Source organism: Acomys russatus, chromosome X, assembly GCF_903995435.1.
Source record: "Acomys russatus chromosome X, mAcoRus1.1, whole genome shotgun sequence".
NCBI classification, from domain to species: domain Eukaryota; kingdom Metazoa; phylum Chordata; class Mammalia; order Rodentia; family Muridae; genus Acomys; species Acomys russatus.
Genome location: NC_067169.1, coordinates 108,852,775 through 108,868,553, shown reverse-complemented (window position 1 = coordinate 108,868,553; position 15,779 = coordinate 108,852,775). Strand labels below are relative to the sequence as shown.

The 15,779-nt window shown below is 43.4% G+C and overlaps 1 protein-coding gene across 1 annotated transcript in view; it reads left to right on the top strand.

Moving 5' to 3' along the window:
• Positions 1-376: 376 nt before the first annotated feature.
• The window catches only part of Arhgef6 (Rac/Cdc42 guanine nucleotide exchange factor 6), a 114,028-nt gene continuing 98,625 nt past the window's right edge, over positions 377-15,779 (top strand). Inside the window, exons 1-2 of the mRNA XM_051142457.1 lie at positions 377-1,216; positions 2,385-2,468. Coding sequence (XP_050998414.1) covers positions 1,052-1,216; positions 2,385-2,468 — 249 coding nt within the window. The 5' untranslated portion in view covers positions 377-1,051. The remainder of the gene's footprint in view (positions 1,217-2,384; positions 2,469-15,779) is intronic.

Below are 15,779 nucleotides of genomic sequence, written 5' to 3'. Positions count from 1 at the left end.
CTCAGAGTGTTTGTTGATGGAGAAAAGTGAATTTTTCAGTCTGTAGTGTAGACAGAGAGGACAAGTGCTCTTTTGTTTTCAAGTGCTCTGTCTCCAAGAATATTTGCCTTATTTTCTGTGACTATGTCTGAGTCTTTGCTAAGGGTACTGCAGCTGGACTGTGGAGTGGAACCAGGTCCAGAAAAAGAATTGCTAAAGAATGCAAGTAAACAGGATGTCAGATGTTATCCTTAGCCTATTTCCCTAAACATAGCTTTTTGGCTACAAAATAAAATGCCATTCTTCCAGCTTCTGCTTATATGCCGTGATGGTTGACAGCAGGGACAATCTTCATTTGCTTGGCAAGTTGTCACCACGGGACTCCACGTGTTTTGTAAGGAAGGAATGATCGTGACACACACCATCTCTGTGAGATTGTCTGAGGACATCTGGCCATTTCTGGGAGGAGTTTTCTCAACCCACCTAATTCTTCGAGCTCTGTTTTACCAGCACAGCTCTCCACGAGGCTCAGATCGTCGGACCTAAGAGCCAGTTGCCACCTTCATCGTGACAGAAGCCAGATTTTTTTTTACTGGGGCTAGACTGTATTAACAGTGTTTCCCAAGTCTGTCGGTGCCTATCTCATTTCTAAGGTTCTTTAGAGTGTGGGCTCACTCCGGTTTCCACCAGCACTTGCTTACTTTTCTGCCTCCCCGGCATCCTCCTCACTTCCTTTCCCTACAGCTTCTTTCACTGCTGTACGTGTTCCTCCTTAAAAAAAAAAAAAAAGCCTAATGAATGTGTTTTGCAGGTCTTGAAAAAAACCAGCGATGTTATCCCCAGGAGTCTGTCCATTCGTTATCATTCCTTTCCATATCTTTGAGTATGATCTCTGTGGTTTAGAAATCCCACGTTCCAGTGCTGTCAAAAGAAAAGTTGCCTTAAACCTTTGCCCTGCAAGCACCAGAAAAGAGCTCATAAAAAGGAAGACAGCAGCAGATGCAATCGCGGATGTGGCTTAGTCCTCACAGCTGCCCCAGAGAGCTGTTCAGAGTGTACGAGAGCGTCAGTCATGAATTCAGAAGAACAAGTCGTGACATGGCTTATATCTTTGGGAGTCTTAGAGTCCCCCAAAAAGACCATCTGTGACCCAGAGGAGTTCTTGAAGTCCTCGCTGAAAAATGGGGTAGTGTTGTGCAAACTCATCAACAAACTTTTGCCTGGCTCTGTGGAGAAGGTAAGGTTGTTTTGCGGTGTCTTTGCGATTGCTTTTTTGAGATTTTTTTTCTCTCTCTATTGCCGGGTCATGGCAATCTCCTACTTCAATATCTTTTTTAGAGTTAGGCATTCTTTCTTACTGTCCTTGTACTTTGAAAAAGTCACAAAAATGAAATATTATCCTTCAGTAGTTGGTCCTCAAATGTCACCCTACTAAAAACCTGCTACACGACTGGCAATTGGAGATGGGAGGGCAACCTTACTGTGCACGGGTTTGCTGTGTTGTAGAGATGCACACTAAACTTTTCTGTGTACTTTGGACATGTTTTGAACTTTGGGTACACAAGTCTGTGGAATATGGAATAATTTGCAGCAGACCTTTCTGGTGTTCAAGAGTTTACCTAAAAATTGATGCAGACTTCCTTTAAAAAAAGAAAACCCCACTGAAGAAAAGTCTATTCACAAAAGTCAATTTTTACATAAAACTCACAAAAAAGCAAAGAGAAACCAAGACTATGCATTGAATGCAATGAGCTTTCAAAGTGAAACTAAACTGTGTTAAAGAAATAGTCCAAGATTTTTGAGGCTAAGAAGCCCATGTTATGACAGTGGGTGGCTTCTAATGTAGGCGCATTTATATCGTTAAAAGTAGAGGTTCTCTGACTCTTTTCCCAAGGTCATTTCATTGTAGAATGTGACTGTAAATGGGGCTCCTTTACCTTTTGGAATCAGTTCTACTTTTGTGGAGCAAGTAGATTGACTTATATATATTTTTTTAACTCGGGAAACAGCGATTAAGCTACTGATGAGATACAGAGAGACATGGTAAAGTGTCGTGCTCAGCCACAGTGAAATAGAATATCAACAAGTTACCATCAGGAGTAGAGGGAGGAAAGCAGAGTGGCCTGCTGCGGTCTTAGTCTCTCTGATTTGCTATCCCCACAATTGAGTCAAAGCTGCAAGAAAACCTTTTAAAGTGAAAGGGGCTTGGAGACATTTGAAACAAAAACCAACTGTTTAGGCGTTTGCGTCACTTCCTTCAGTGGCTAGTTCTCTTCCTGGATGGAGAGTGAGGCTGCCCTCTGCCTTCAAAAGCCTACCATGTCTAGTTAGCAGCAAAGGATGATTATGGTCTGTTTGTCATGGCTTAGCAATCTCCAAGTGACATTTGCCTCTTTTTTTTTTAGTATTGTCTGGAGCCCCAAACTGAGGCCGACTGCATCGACAACATCAATGACTTTCTGAAAGGATGTACAACCCTTCAAGTGGAAGTAAGCTTACTTACCTTGCCTTTCATTTGCCCATTAGTTTCTGCTCTGCTAATAAGAACTGTTTGCAAAAGTACATGATTGATTTGCCCTGCCAGTATCCACAGAAGGAAACAGAGGTAGCTCTTTAGAGAAACCAAAGTTGAGGCTGGTGATCCCCATTACTAGTGTGTGTCTTTTAGAACCCAATTTTAGACAAAGCAAACTTATTAAACTGGGCATGGTGGCACATGCCTATAATCTGCGACACTAAGGTGGTAGAGGCAGGAAGATCAGAAGTTTAAAGTCATCCTTGGTTGCTATACATTTCAGTTTTGAGCCAGGCTGGGCTACATGAAATTCTTTCTCAAAAATAAAAACTAAAAAAAGAAAGAAAGAGAAAACCAGAATTGGGGAGGAGAGAGAGAGAGACAGGGAGACAGACAGACAGACAGACAGACAGAGACAGACAGAGAGACAAAGACAGACAGACAGAGAGAGACACAGAGATAGAGAGACAGAGATAGAGAGAGACGCAAAGATAGAGACAGAGAGAGACAGACACACAGAGAGAGACAGAGACAGACAGAGACAGTGTACTTAAGCAAAGTGGGAGATGCAAATCAGAGGCCCTGGATTCAATGCCCAGCACCAGAGCAAAACCACACTAAACTATGTTGTACTTCATGTGGAACTCTACTGCATGCACAAATTATCTTACTTTCAGATATTGCCCAATTTTTCAAAGAGGGCAATAATTTCGTGTGTGCCAAGTTACTCTTCTGTGTTTCCATATTGTTTCTGAAGTACAGGGAATGGATCCTCCCTTTACAGGTGCCCAGGAATTCCTAGCACGGAGCCATACCTTCATGCCCTCTCATAATGCTGTTGTCTGCGAAAGAAACATAATATTAACTACCTCCTGATGTTGTTTTAGGGTCAAATGAGATATTGCTTAATTATTTATGTTTAAGAAAGTCAACCTCAGCTGGACATGCTAGTTCATGCCTTTAATCCCAGCACTTGGGAGGCAGAGGCAAGTGGATTGCTGTGAGTTCGAGGCCAGCCTGGTCTACAAAGTGAGTCCAGGACAGCCAGGGATACACACAGAGAAACCCTGTTTTGGGGGGAAAAAGTAAGTAAGTCAACCTTTTTTTTTTAAAGAAGGGGTTTCCCTGTGTAGCCTTGGCTGTCCTAGACTCGCTCTGTAGACCAGGCTGGCCTGGAACTCACAGCGATCCGCCTGCCTCTGGCTCCTGAGTGCTGGGATTAAAGGCGTGAGCCACCACACCCGGCATAAGTCAACCTTTATTATCTTCATCCCAGGGCCAGGTCAGAAGGGTTTTATATTAAGAAACAAGTATCATCTGTGGACAGACAAGTGGTGGGAGTTTGAGCATAGACTCTGGTGCTAGACTTTCTGGGTTTAAATCTCAGTTCCTGTTCACTAGTGATATTATGACCTTTGGATATTTTATTTCACTCTGCTTCTATGCCTTGGCCTCTCCACCTATAAATACAAGTGTTACCTGCATGTCTCTTGCTTTGATCAGAAATTTCAATGAGCCATATTATTCTTCAAATAGCTATTATTGTTATTATTATTAATACTACTACTACTATTATTATTATTATCGTCATCATCATCATCATTAGTTTTATTAAGTTTTGTCCCAGCTAAATTTTTTTTCCTTCAAAATTTTTCTTAAAATAGCTGGCTATGGTGGTACAAAAACTTTAATCTCAGCACGTGAGAGGCAGAGGCAAGTGGATCTCCTTAAGCTTGAGGCCATCTTCATCTAGACTGATAGTTCCAGACCAGCCAGGATTACACCATGAGACTTTGTCTCAAACCCCGTTCTTTGGTTATTTGCTTTCTTGAAGCCAACCTCAATCTAAAGCCATGCCTGTGCCAGAGTATCTTAGTCCAATCTTCTATATTTCTCAGATTGAGAGGTTCATGGTCCATGTGGCTTCATAGCAGCTGATATGCATTATAGGATGCTGTCTACTGTGAAACAGACCATGACATTTTCATGTTTAATTTTCAAATAAAAACATGGTGAAGTTGCCAGCGATTTCTGTGCTGAAGCAGCCAGAAGGTGTACTGTGCTTCTTTGCAGTTCTAAGAATACTGGATGGTACAGAAACACCTCCTGCTGCTCTCACTGTTGGGGGTTTTCTGATACCTAAAGATTATTCATTTAAGCACAAATGCTTAAAATGATTTTTTTTTTTTAAATAAAAAGGATGTTTTCCACTTTGGGTAGAAATTTTGCTAAAAAGTATATCAGACTGAGATGATTTGAATATTGTAATAAAAGAATATCTGATATTGTGGTTATGAATTCCTTTTCTAGCTTCATAGCATGTTAAAGTCTGTCCCTGTATCCCGGTGGGGTGTGTGTGTGTGTGTGTGTGTGTGTGTGTGTGTGTGTGTGTGTGTGTAATACATCTGGATGTTTTGGCTGTAATGTATGCCTGTGCACAACATGTGGCTTGGTGCCTGCAGAGGCTAGAAGAGGACCTCGGATCCCCTGGAACTGGAGCTGCAGATGGTGGTGAGCTTCCATGTGAATTCTGGGATCTAAACGTAGATCCTCTCCTAGAGCCGCCACGGCTCTAACTGCTGAGCCATCTCTCCAGCTGCCTGCAGAAGATTTTAAAGTTAATTTTTAAAGTTAGCATTCCCTGGGGTGGGTTTCATTACAGAGAATTACTTTAAGGGTCTGGGGAAAGAGTGAGTCAACAGCTCTTAGTGAATGTATCACTGCACCCAAGCACCTTGTGACCAGGTGCTCTTTGTACTATTGTGCACAAAACTGAGACACGGTGAGTCACTCACAGAGGCCTGAAGGAAGGCACATAGAGTCACCCCAGAAGGAATGAGACTGAAAGATGAGCTGGAAAGCACGCAGCAGCAGCCAAGTATGTGACCTGTCCAGTCTCCAAGCTTCCAGGCAGCTGAAAAACAGACCTGTACAGAAGTATTTTCAAAGGTCACAAGACAGAAAAGGCAAAGGGGACGGAGCAAGAGAGAGAGAGAGAGGTATAACTTAGCACCAAGTGCTTAGAGCAGTGTGAGGCATCAGACATGCCCGGTGGATCTCAGTTAACTTTGTAAAGCTCTAAAGTATGAAAAGCAAGAACAGGGCTTGGCTCTTTCCCAGGGCATACTATAATTTATCTGAAGAAAGGCTGCCAGTTTGAATCAGTCAGTTTGAAGGGCTGTAACACTGAGGCAGAGAGGTAATGGCTGAGTATTGGGTTAAGAGGCATGGGGACCACATTGCAGGTTTGTGATCATTTGTTCTCTCTAGATGTCCTTTCTGGCATCTCTCTGGATGAGAGTTTAGGCTCTCAAGTCGTTCACACAGCTAATAACAGAGAAGTCTAGAGAACAAATGCTTTCCAACTTTCATACTACCCTTTGAGACATTTTAAAAATGTATTGATGAAGTCATATTTGCTCTTCATTTATTTTGCCTTATTTTACTTTTGTGCATGTGTCTGTGTGTCTGCCACAGAGTGTATGGAGGTCAGAGAACAGTCCTCAGAAGTTATTTCTCACCACCTGCCTTGTTAAGGCAGGGGTTCATCTCCTTTCTGTTGTGGTGTGTCCTCTGGCTAGCTGCTGTCAGTTCTTCCCAGAAATTTTCTCATCTTTGCCTCTCATCCCACCATAAGAGTGATGGGATTACAAATGTACACCAAGGAATCTGGCTCTTTTTTTTTCAACTAAAAATGCATTTTATGTCTATGGGTGGTTTGCCTGCATGTATGTTTGTGTCCTACTTGCATGCCTGCTGCTCATGGACCATAGAAGAAGGTATCAGATGCCCCTGGAGCTACAGGTGGCTGTGAACCACCATGCGGGGGGCTAGAAATTCAATCCAGGGCTTCTACAAGAGCAGCCAGTGCTCTTCACTACTGAGCCACGAGGTCCTGGAGATCCATTTGAGGTGGACATGCTTGCCCAGTAGGCATTTTACCCACTGAACAACCTCCCTAACTCTCATCTCATTTTTGTTGTTGTTGTTGTTTTACATTGACTTTTTGGTGCCATCTGAGAAATGCTTGTACAATTGAAGGTCATGACCACGTGTGCTTTCCTCTAAGAGTGTTATCCTTTGGCTCTCACACTAGAGCCTTTGATTCCTTTTAAGTTAATTTCTATATATGGCATATACCATACCAGACCATATGGATAGAGTCCAAATGAATTCTTGAACAACAACAACAACAACAAAACTGCATGTGCCATAGATTACAAATGGAGGTTCTTTTCTTCCACCATGTGGGTTTTAGGGATTGAACTCAGGTCGTCAGACTTGGCAGCAAGTGCCTTTACCTACTGGACCATTTCCCTGGCCCACATTGATTCTTCTGGATGTTGACATATAGGGTTTTTTTTTTTTTTTTTTTTTCAGACTCAGGGTCAGGAGCCATATCAAGTGAGCTATACAAGCCTCCTGACATGCAGTTTTCTAATCACCTTTTACTGAAAAGATTGCTTCTCTCCCCTTTAGATGATTAATATAGCTTTGTAGTGACTTTTAAAGTAAAAAAGTGTGAGTCCTTCAATTTGTTTTTAGTTTCAAAACCATTTTGGAATATTCTAGATCCTTGAATGTCTCCTGCCTGTGCTTCCTTTTCACTTTTATTTGGTTTGTGGTATGTGTGTGTGTGTGTGTGTGTGTGTGTGTGTGTGTGTGTGTGTGTGTGTGTGTGTGTATTTATGTATGTATGTACGTATGTATTTTTGAGGCAGGCTTTCATTGTAAAGCCTTGGCTGGCCTTAAATTTGTGACAATCCTGCTTCTGCCTCTGGACTGTGTGATTATAGGTGTGTGCCAACATCTGTCTCTATTTTTTTAAAAAACAGCAAGCTAAGACCTTGACAGGACTGAACTGAACTTCCAGATCACTCTGAGAGTGCTGTCTTAGTGACTAAGTCTTTGAATCTTCGATCATGGTTATCTTCCACACACTTAGGACTTCTTTAATTTCATTCTATTTTTGTTTTCATGAGTTTAGAATATGTCTTATAGCACTTTGGTCCAACTTTTTGGTATTTACCAATGCCAAAATACATTATACTTTTTGTATGAAATAAGGTCTCATGCAACCTAGTCTGTCCTTACATTTGGTAGCTATGTGCTAAGGATGACCTTGAACTTCTGAACCTCCTGCCTTCAAGTTCTGGAAGACACTTCTGGATGCTACTACATGTAGGATGTCCTTTTTTTTAAGTATGCCAGTCATAGTGGTGCAGACTCACCTCAGGAGTGTGTGTGTGTGTGTGTGTGTGTGTGTGTGTGTGTGTGTGTGTGTGTGTTTTGTTTTTTGAGACAAGGTTTCTTTGTGTAGTCCTGGCTGGCTCTCCTGGAACTCTCTGCCAGATGGCCTTGAACTCACAGCAATCCACCTGTTTCTTCTTCTCGAATGCTGGGCTTAAAGGCCTGTGCCACCACTGCTGGGCCAAAATTGTCTTCATAGTTTGGCTTCAGAGCATTCCTTGCTAGTGCATGGAAATACAATTAATTTTTAATATTTATCCTGTATCTTTCAACTTTTCACATTTTTATGAGTTCTAATAGTTTCTTGGTGGAGTTGTTATGATTTTTGTTATGCAAACATGTCATTTATAAATAGGAGATAGTTGTACTTCTTACATTTGGGTCTGGGCAATTTTATTTATTTTTCTGTGCAACTTTATCAGGCTAAAACTTGTAGTACATATCGAGTAGAAGTGGTAGAAGCAAGTTTCTTGTTTGGGGTTTGATCTTAAAGGAGAAAGTGTTAGTCTTTCACTACTAGGCATGATGTTAGGTGTGTATTTTTCATAAATGAATCTTAGTAGTGAGGACATTTCCTCATAATAGTAGTTTGTCAAGTGTTTCGGTTTTGCTTTGCTGTTTGGTTTTACAAAAGATGGTGCATTTTGCCAGACTATGGGTCAGTTGACCTTGAGACACGGAGGTAGGACGTTTGAAAGTTTGGGGTGATCTTCAGCTACTTTTTTGTGCCCCGTGTGTGTATGCTATGCTATGAGTGTGTCTGTGTATGTGAATCCAAGTTTGCACTCACGTAGCAGTTGGAGGAAAACCTTGGGTGCTGCTTCTTACCTACCTCTTGCTATTTTGAGTTTCTTTGTTGTTCAATGCAGCATGCTGCAGGCCTGCTCCGTGTGCAGTTTCCAAGGATTCTTCTTCCGTCTCCACCTCCCGTAGGAGCGCTGAGATTACACGTCTGTTTTGCTGTGCCTGACTTTCCCTGGGTCATAGAGATTCACATAGGGTTCTAGGGGACAAATGTTTGACCCCGTGAAATGCCACCCCCACCCCAGTTTCTTTTGCGCATTTTATGTTCTATTGAGATGATCATTGATTTGGGCTCTCTGTTATGCTGCTGCCTTACCCTGGTTGATATTCATATGATGCATCAGCCCTTCATTCCTATGATGGATCCTGGTAAGTATGCTGCATATGTACATATCATTTTGTGTGTATTTGTGATTATTCTTGAAGAATCTTTCATCACAGAAATGGAATTACTGTGTCAGATTTCAACAGACAATGTCAAATTCACCTACAAAATTGTTCTGCCATCTTATATTTCTACCAAAAGCATAGAAAGTGTTTTCTTCCTCGTGTCCCTGTCAACATTGCCCGTTATTTACCTTTTTATCTTTTAAAGTTTGCCATGGTGATAGATGAAGTAGTATTTTTTTTTTTTGCTATAATTTGTATTCCAAGATTCCAATGAATTTAGACATACTGTCACTCCTTTATAGTCCATTTGTATTTCTTCTTTGTAAACCAAATGCATCTTCCTTATTTTCAAGAAGAATCGAGGAAGTGGGTAGGGGAGGTTTACTTCCTTTCATTCTGAGTAGATATTCTTCCTTCATAGTCTCCCACGGCTGCGCCCTGCCTAGGGCACCCTCCCATCTCCACTTTGCAGAAATATAAATGTCCTCTGCTTCTGGACCCAACTTAGTTGTTTTTTTTTAAGCTTTGTTCATGAAGAGGTCATTGAATGAATATGTGATTCAAATAGTTTCTCTCCCTCCCTCCCTCTGCCCCCATTTCCTTCCATCCTTCCTTCCAATAGCAGCTGGTAGCACTATGGGTTTTCTCTGCCCCACCCCCTCACTCTCTCCTGACTTCCTGAGTCACTCCATCTGCCTTGTCACCACCACAGCAGGGGTACTGTCCCCAAAGTGTGGCCTGTGGGATGGACTGGTTGTCATTTCAGGGAATGTTCTAGGCAGTCCTAGAAGTAAGGCCACTTTATCAGTGCTCATGAGTCAGGGTTCATCTGCCACCTTCCTACTCTAGCTCTGGGAAAGTGGGCGGGGGGGGGGGGAGGGCGGCCAGAGCACTAACTAATGCCACAGTGGACTCCTTCAAGCCCTGGAAGGAGTACTTGAGTGAAATCAGAATTCATCTCTTTTGGCATCTCATTATGAAGCCCTGGCTGGCCTGGAACTCACTATGTAGACCAGGCTGGCCTTGAACTCACAGACACCTGCCAGTCTCTGCCTCCTGAGAGTGTTGACATTAAAGACATGTAGCACCACACCCAGCTAAGAAACCTGAATAGAAGTTGGATAATGTCTCATGAACTGACCCTTTTCCATCTGTTTCCAGTGGGCAAAGCTGCTACTCAGTTTAGTAAGTAGGAAGACTTTAAAAGGGGTGTGGGTGGCACATTTGTTTTTACTAGTTGAGCTAATGTGATACTCCAATTACTCTGGCTGACCTACTCTTTTACTGGCTGTGTTGCGTTTCTATAAAAATTGAGCTTCAAAATGTACACTGTAGCACATAGATGATCTCAGCTTCCCTACAGACTGAGGCAGGAGGATGTGAGTTCCAGGCCAATCTGGACTATATTTGAGACCATGTCTCTAAATGTAGTAGAAGCCCCTGGGATGGAGTTTGGTAGTAGAACACTTGCTTAGCATGTGTTCTTTTGAAAAGGCTATGTGATTTGGGGTCTGTTCAGGGAAGAGATGAGTGTGAAGGACCACTGAGAGCTTCTCTGTTTGGTAGGGGGCGTCTCAGTGGTCACCCTGAAGCTTGCAGGTCCCTGAGTTACATCCCATGTGTAGAAGAAGAAAGCAGTCCACTAACTAGTAATGGCTAGTCCTTGACTCCAGCATTCCCACGCGGGGAGGGGAGGAGGGGTTGGCAAAGGCCCTGGGCAGGCAGGCACTGGTAGTCCTTATCTTGGGAATTGGGTGGCAGCAGCATGCGCAGTGTAGCTGCAGCCCTTACATCGCGGCTTTTGCTCCTTCCCTGGCTGCGGGAGTCCTTAGGCTGCTGCCACCACCGCCACCGCCACTGCCGCTGCTGTTGCTGCTGCTGCTGTTGCTGCTGCTGCTGCTCTGCCCTGCGCCGCTGTCACTTCCAGTTCCTACTTCTGCGATCCAGGTCCGGGTCATAGCTTCCCCTCTTCTGGCCCAGTCTCTCCAGGCTGCTCTCCCTCCCGGGTTCTGGCTCCCGGCAGCAGAGCTGGGTCTGGAGGAACCCTGCGGCCAGGCTCTCACTGGCCACCCGCTCCCGTACTGTGGCCGCCCCGCCGGGGCACGCCTCCCGCAGCCCTTGATCGGAGCTCTAGAGAGAGAACTTGAGGGCAAGAATCTGACTTCTCTCTTTATTGAAATAAATAATACATACATAAACAAACAAATAAATATTTTTTAAAAATCCCTTGCCTGTGGAGCTTTGGAGGCACAGCAAGGAGTTTGGAGACTGGCGCCCCCTCCTCACGTGTCCAGGAGCAAAGTTACAGCCGCCCCTCCCCATCGGCCATACCAGCCTGCTCTTCAGTTTCGCCCTAGTGGCAGCCGCGCGGGGCAGGGTCCCAGCTCCATCTGGGGACAGCGCTTCCTGCAGCCTTGGCACAGGCTGGAGGCGCTTGACGGCCCCGTGACTCTGAAGGGCGAGCCACTTTCAAGGAGGCTGGAAGGAACGAGCAGCAGGAGGACAATCAAACCAAGCCAGGTGACCTGCCTGAGGGGCAAGGGGTCAGGGGGAGGGGAACGTCGAGGGCCTGGTGCTGGGGGGCTGGTGGAGGCAGAGCCGGAGCCGCCCTTCCTCCAGCATTGACCGCGTAGGTCTTCAGCCCCAGCCGCCTGTCTGTTCTCTGCCAGGGCCTCTCCTTGGTGCGGAGTCCCTGGGTACCCAGAGCGGGGGCGGGGGCCAGAGAGCAAGGTGAGGACGCGCCAAACTTAGGGGCGTGTTGTCCAGTTTCACCCAGAAGGCAGACTGGATTCTGTCTTCTCCTCTCCCGGGGAACCAGAACAAGAAGTCAACGGTACTGTTTCTGATGTTAATTTGATGCTCTCCCAAGCTGGAGCAACCCTTGCATTGAGGAATGTTTGACACAAGTCTGTCATAGAAGTGCTTTTCGGATGGACTATACCTGGTATTCCAAAGTAGCTGTAGTTGATTTCGAGTTTTCATTTTCTATTTATTGAAGGACCCAACAGGTATTCCAGCTATTTCATTTCTTAGCTCTGGGGTAGAGAGCCCTCAAGTTTATCAGTCTCCTCAAATATCTTTCTTCTCAATACTTTATATTCTTAGTTTGGGTTTGTTATTGGTTTTGAATGTAGACTCACACGCTTTCTCCTCTCTTTTCTTAATGTATAGTGGGAGTAAAAATATACTCAAAAAATATATTTCGATATGAAACCATGTTTTTTTTTCAATAAAAGCAATAAACAAAAAAACCAAAACCACATAAAACAGGATAAATTTTAGTTGATGTTTAAGTTTTTAAGGTATTGATTTAAAAGGCAAGATTCTGAGGTCCATACTGCTTTTCTAACTTATATTTGCCTGGAAAAATACAGTTTGTCCTTGAACTTCCTATCTTAATTTTGACATTGACCGTGGTAAGAGGATCTCTGATGACATCATTTGCTTCGGCCACAGTTCAGTGTTTCACTACTGAGAGCACCTCTGTCCAAAACTGTAAGACGTGGGCCTGCCCTTGGACTTCAGCAAATTTCTCTTAAGCAAAATAGTATGCTACATGCCAGGCAATGCTACAGTCCCTTCTTACATAAGCAAGCTCCAGGCCCATGTGGTGCAGGGCATGCTTGGAGCAGTTAAAACAAGAGAGGGGCTGTTTCCATCTGAGCGGCTGAGGGATGGCTCAAGTTTTGAATACAGCAAATCGCCAGCTAGGAATCTCAGCTTGCGTTTCTTTGGTGCTTAATTTACTCTTCCCTTTGTTTTCTTTTTCTCTTTTTTGGAATGCTCTCAACTTATCCCAAAATCCGACTGTCTGTGTCCTTAGAAAGAACATTTGAGAGCAGGCTTTTCTTCCCATTTTCAAAGAAACAGAAAAGTGTGGTTAGGCAGAGGCTGGTTGCTGGTAGAGTCAAAAGGCTAACTCAGAACTCCTGGCCTAGGTTTTGTTGTTTGTTCCACTAAAAGGTGATACTTTGTTCAAAAGCATTTCATTTGGAACATTGTAAGGTTGCCCATGTCCTCAGAACTAATTGTTCATTTTGTAAGCTCTCACTTTTGCTTGCATAGAGCCCAGAGTGTTGTTAGGGTCTGGGGCTTTTATTTGCCCCACTGGTCTGCTACCTTTCCAGTCATGCTCAGGGATAGCAAGGGATGGCTAGAGGCAGCCTCCTGGACCTAGAAATTGCCAATACTTATTTGACACCATTCACAGAGTATTACTTCAGCCTCTAGAAATTTATTCAGGAGGCAAAAAAAGAGAGGACATGTGTTTGGTTCATTTACAGCAGTGTGCCCTTCACTGTTCTCAGAGGCTTAGGTGCCAAGGCAAAAAGGTGGCTGAATACCAAATCTATGTTCTAGACCTTGGGATGGATGCTTTCAGTATATTCTCTCAATTGGCCCTCACAATAGCCCTGAGAGGCAGCTGGCATTGCACCCATTCCACAAGGGTGGAAACTGAGGTTTGGGGAGGATCCATACTTGTACCTCACCCCGGCAGTGCGAAGCAGACATAAACTAGTCAGCTAGATCTCACTTCCTCTGCCATGAGGCATGCTGTGGCCATCAGGCAGCCACTGATAACATACAGAAACATCAGACATGACCGTACACTACAAGTATTTGAGGCGGTTTTAAAACCACAAGTATTAGAGTCTCATTGCCCAGAGATGCTGACTTAATTGTTCTGCACTGGGGCTTTTGCATTGGTATTCTTTAATGTTCCAGTTATCTTAGTGATATGAATTTTAAAAAGTTGAAAATATCCTAAAAATGTAGGTTGCTGATTCCTCACAAATGGATACACTCATATAATTTTCACTTGGATTAAGGAGCAAAACATTATCAGAGCCTTTAAGTACTCTTTCATGTCTTCTCGGACCTGAGTGGTCATCAAGGAGCACTCCCACCTGACTCCTAAGAAAAGAGATTATTCTAGAACTTTTCCTGTTTTGGTGTATGAGTTGGATGGTAAAGTGTGTAGTTGTTTTCACAACATTTCTTCCGCTAAGCATAATATTTGAATAACTAACATGTTGTAGGTACCACTGTTTCATCTTTTATTGCTGAGTAGTAGTCCATTGTATGGATATGACAAATTTTTTGGGTTTTTTTCCTATTTACTCATTGGTGGGCACTTAGAATGTTTCCAGTTTTTCTTTGTGTATGTATGTGTGTTGTTGCTGCTGTTGCAATAAGCAATGTTGCCATGAATATCCTTGTGGGTATCTCTTGAAGAACATTTCTGTTGAACTTACAGATAGCAATAAAGTTGCTAGGTCATACGGTGTGTATATATATATTCTGCTTCAAGAAGTTTTTCCAGAGAGGTTCCTAAATGGAGCAAACACTAAGAGTGTGTGTTTTGAAAACTGTGCAAGTGATTCCAGTGTGCATCTCGGGTCGGGAAGCCCTTCTCCAGCTCATCTACAGTTTTTGCAATCTAGACGCTTCAAGCATTTGCTGAGAACATAAGGAAAGAAATGCTAAGCGGTGTAGTGGCACGTGCTTGTAATCCCAGCACTTTGGGAGGCTGAAGCACAAGAATTGTTGAGTTGGAGCAAAGCCTGAGCTACATAGTGAGTTTCAGGCAAGCCTGGGCTACAAAGAGGGAGAGATTTGCCCATAATCCCTTACACAGGTTCCTTTAGAATGTTTACCTCCTTTATTATCATTGTGATTATTACTGTGTGTATATGCATAAATGCCAGAGTTTATGTATGGAGAAAAATTTACCTCCTTTATTATTGTTGTGATTATTTCTGTGTGTACATGCATAAATGCCATAGTTTATGTATGGAGAAAATTTTGCCTCCTTTATTATTATTGTGATTATTACTGTGTGTACATGCATAAATGCCATAGTTTATGTATGGAGATTACAGGAAAATGGTCAGGTCTCACTGTGGTTATGTTTTAATATATCTGCTGGTTTGTCTTGGAGGTCCTTAAAGACAGAGACCAACAATTCTTCATGCTTATAACTCCAGTCCTTGGGATGGAACAAGATTCACAGCAGGTGCTCACTAATATTCACTAAATAAATGATTGGTAGAAGCTTGAGTAGTCAGAAGACACCTTCACTACAAAGGTAGTGATCCATTTTTACACCAAGACTTACATGCTTTGATCCTAGAACATTGACTCTGTCTACCACTCAGAGACAAATTCCTTTTAGTTACCCAAGCATGTGAGCATTAAGAGTAACCTGGCTGTTCATCCCAACCTGATCAGAAGCAGTAGATGAAGTGAGACAAGGGAAGGTATATGGAAGCTCTTGGCAAACTGGGACACAGTGCCTGAATGGAAATTTGGGGTACAGGGAAAAGAGGAGCTACTGCAGATTAGACATGATGGAGATTGGACAAAGTAAGCATGTGTGTGTGTGTGTGTGTGTGTGTGTGTGTGTGAATGTTATAGTAGCATGGTGGTTAAGAGCTTCAGCTCAGCTTTGAACTTGGTCTCATGAGAATTGGCTACTTATTATGTATATGACAGCCTTGCAGGTGGCCGTGGGACATAGGATCATTCATGAAGCTTATGTTACTCCTAGTGTTAGTGACAGACAGCAATAAAAGCAGTTTGCATAGTGCCTGGCACCAAGTATAGACTCAATAAATGTTCTCCTCTTCTTTCTCTTCATTTTTTCTTTCTGATGGGGTCTTCTGTATCCCAGATTGCCCTCAACCTCTCTACATAGCAGAGGATGACCTTGAGTTTCTGATCCTCCTGCCTCTCTCTCCTGAAGGCTTGGATTCCAGGTCCATGCCACCAGGCCTGGTTTCTGTAGTGCTGAGGGTTATTGAGGCCAGGACTTGGTGCAGTCAAGGAAGGCAGTCTACAA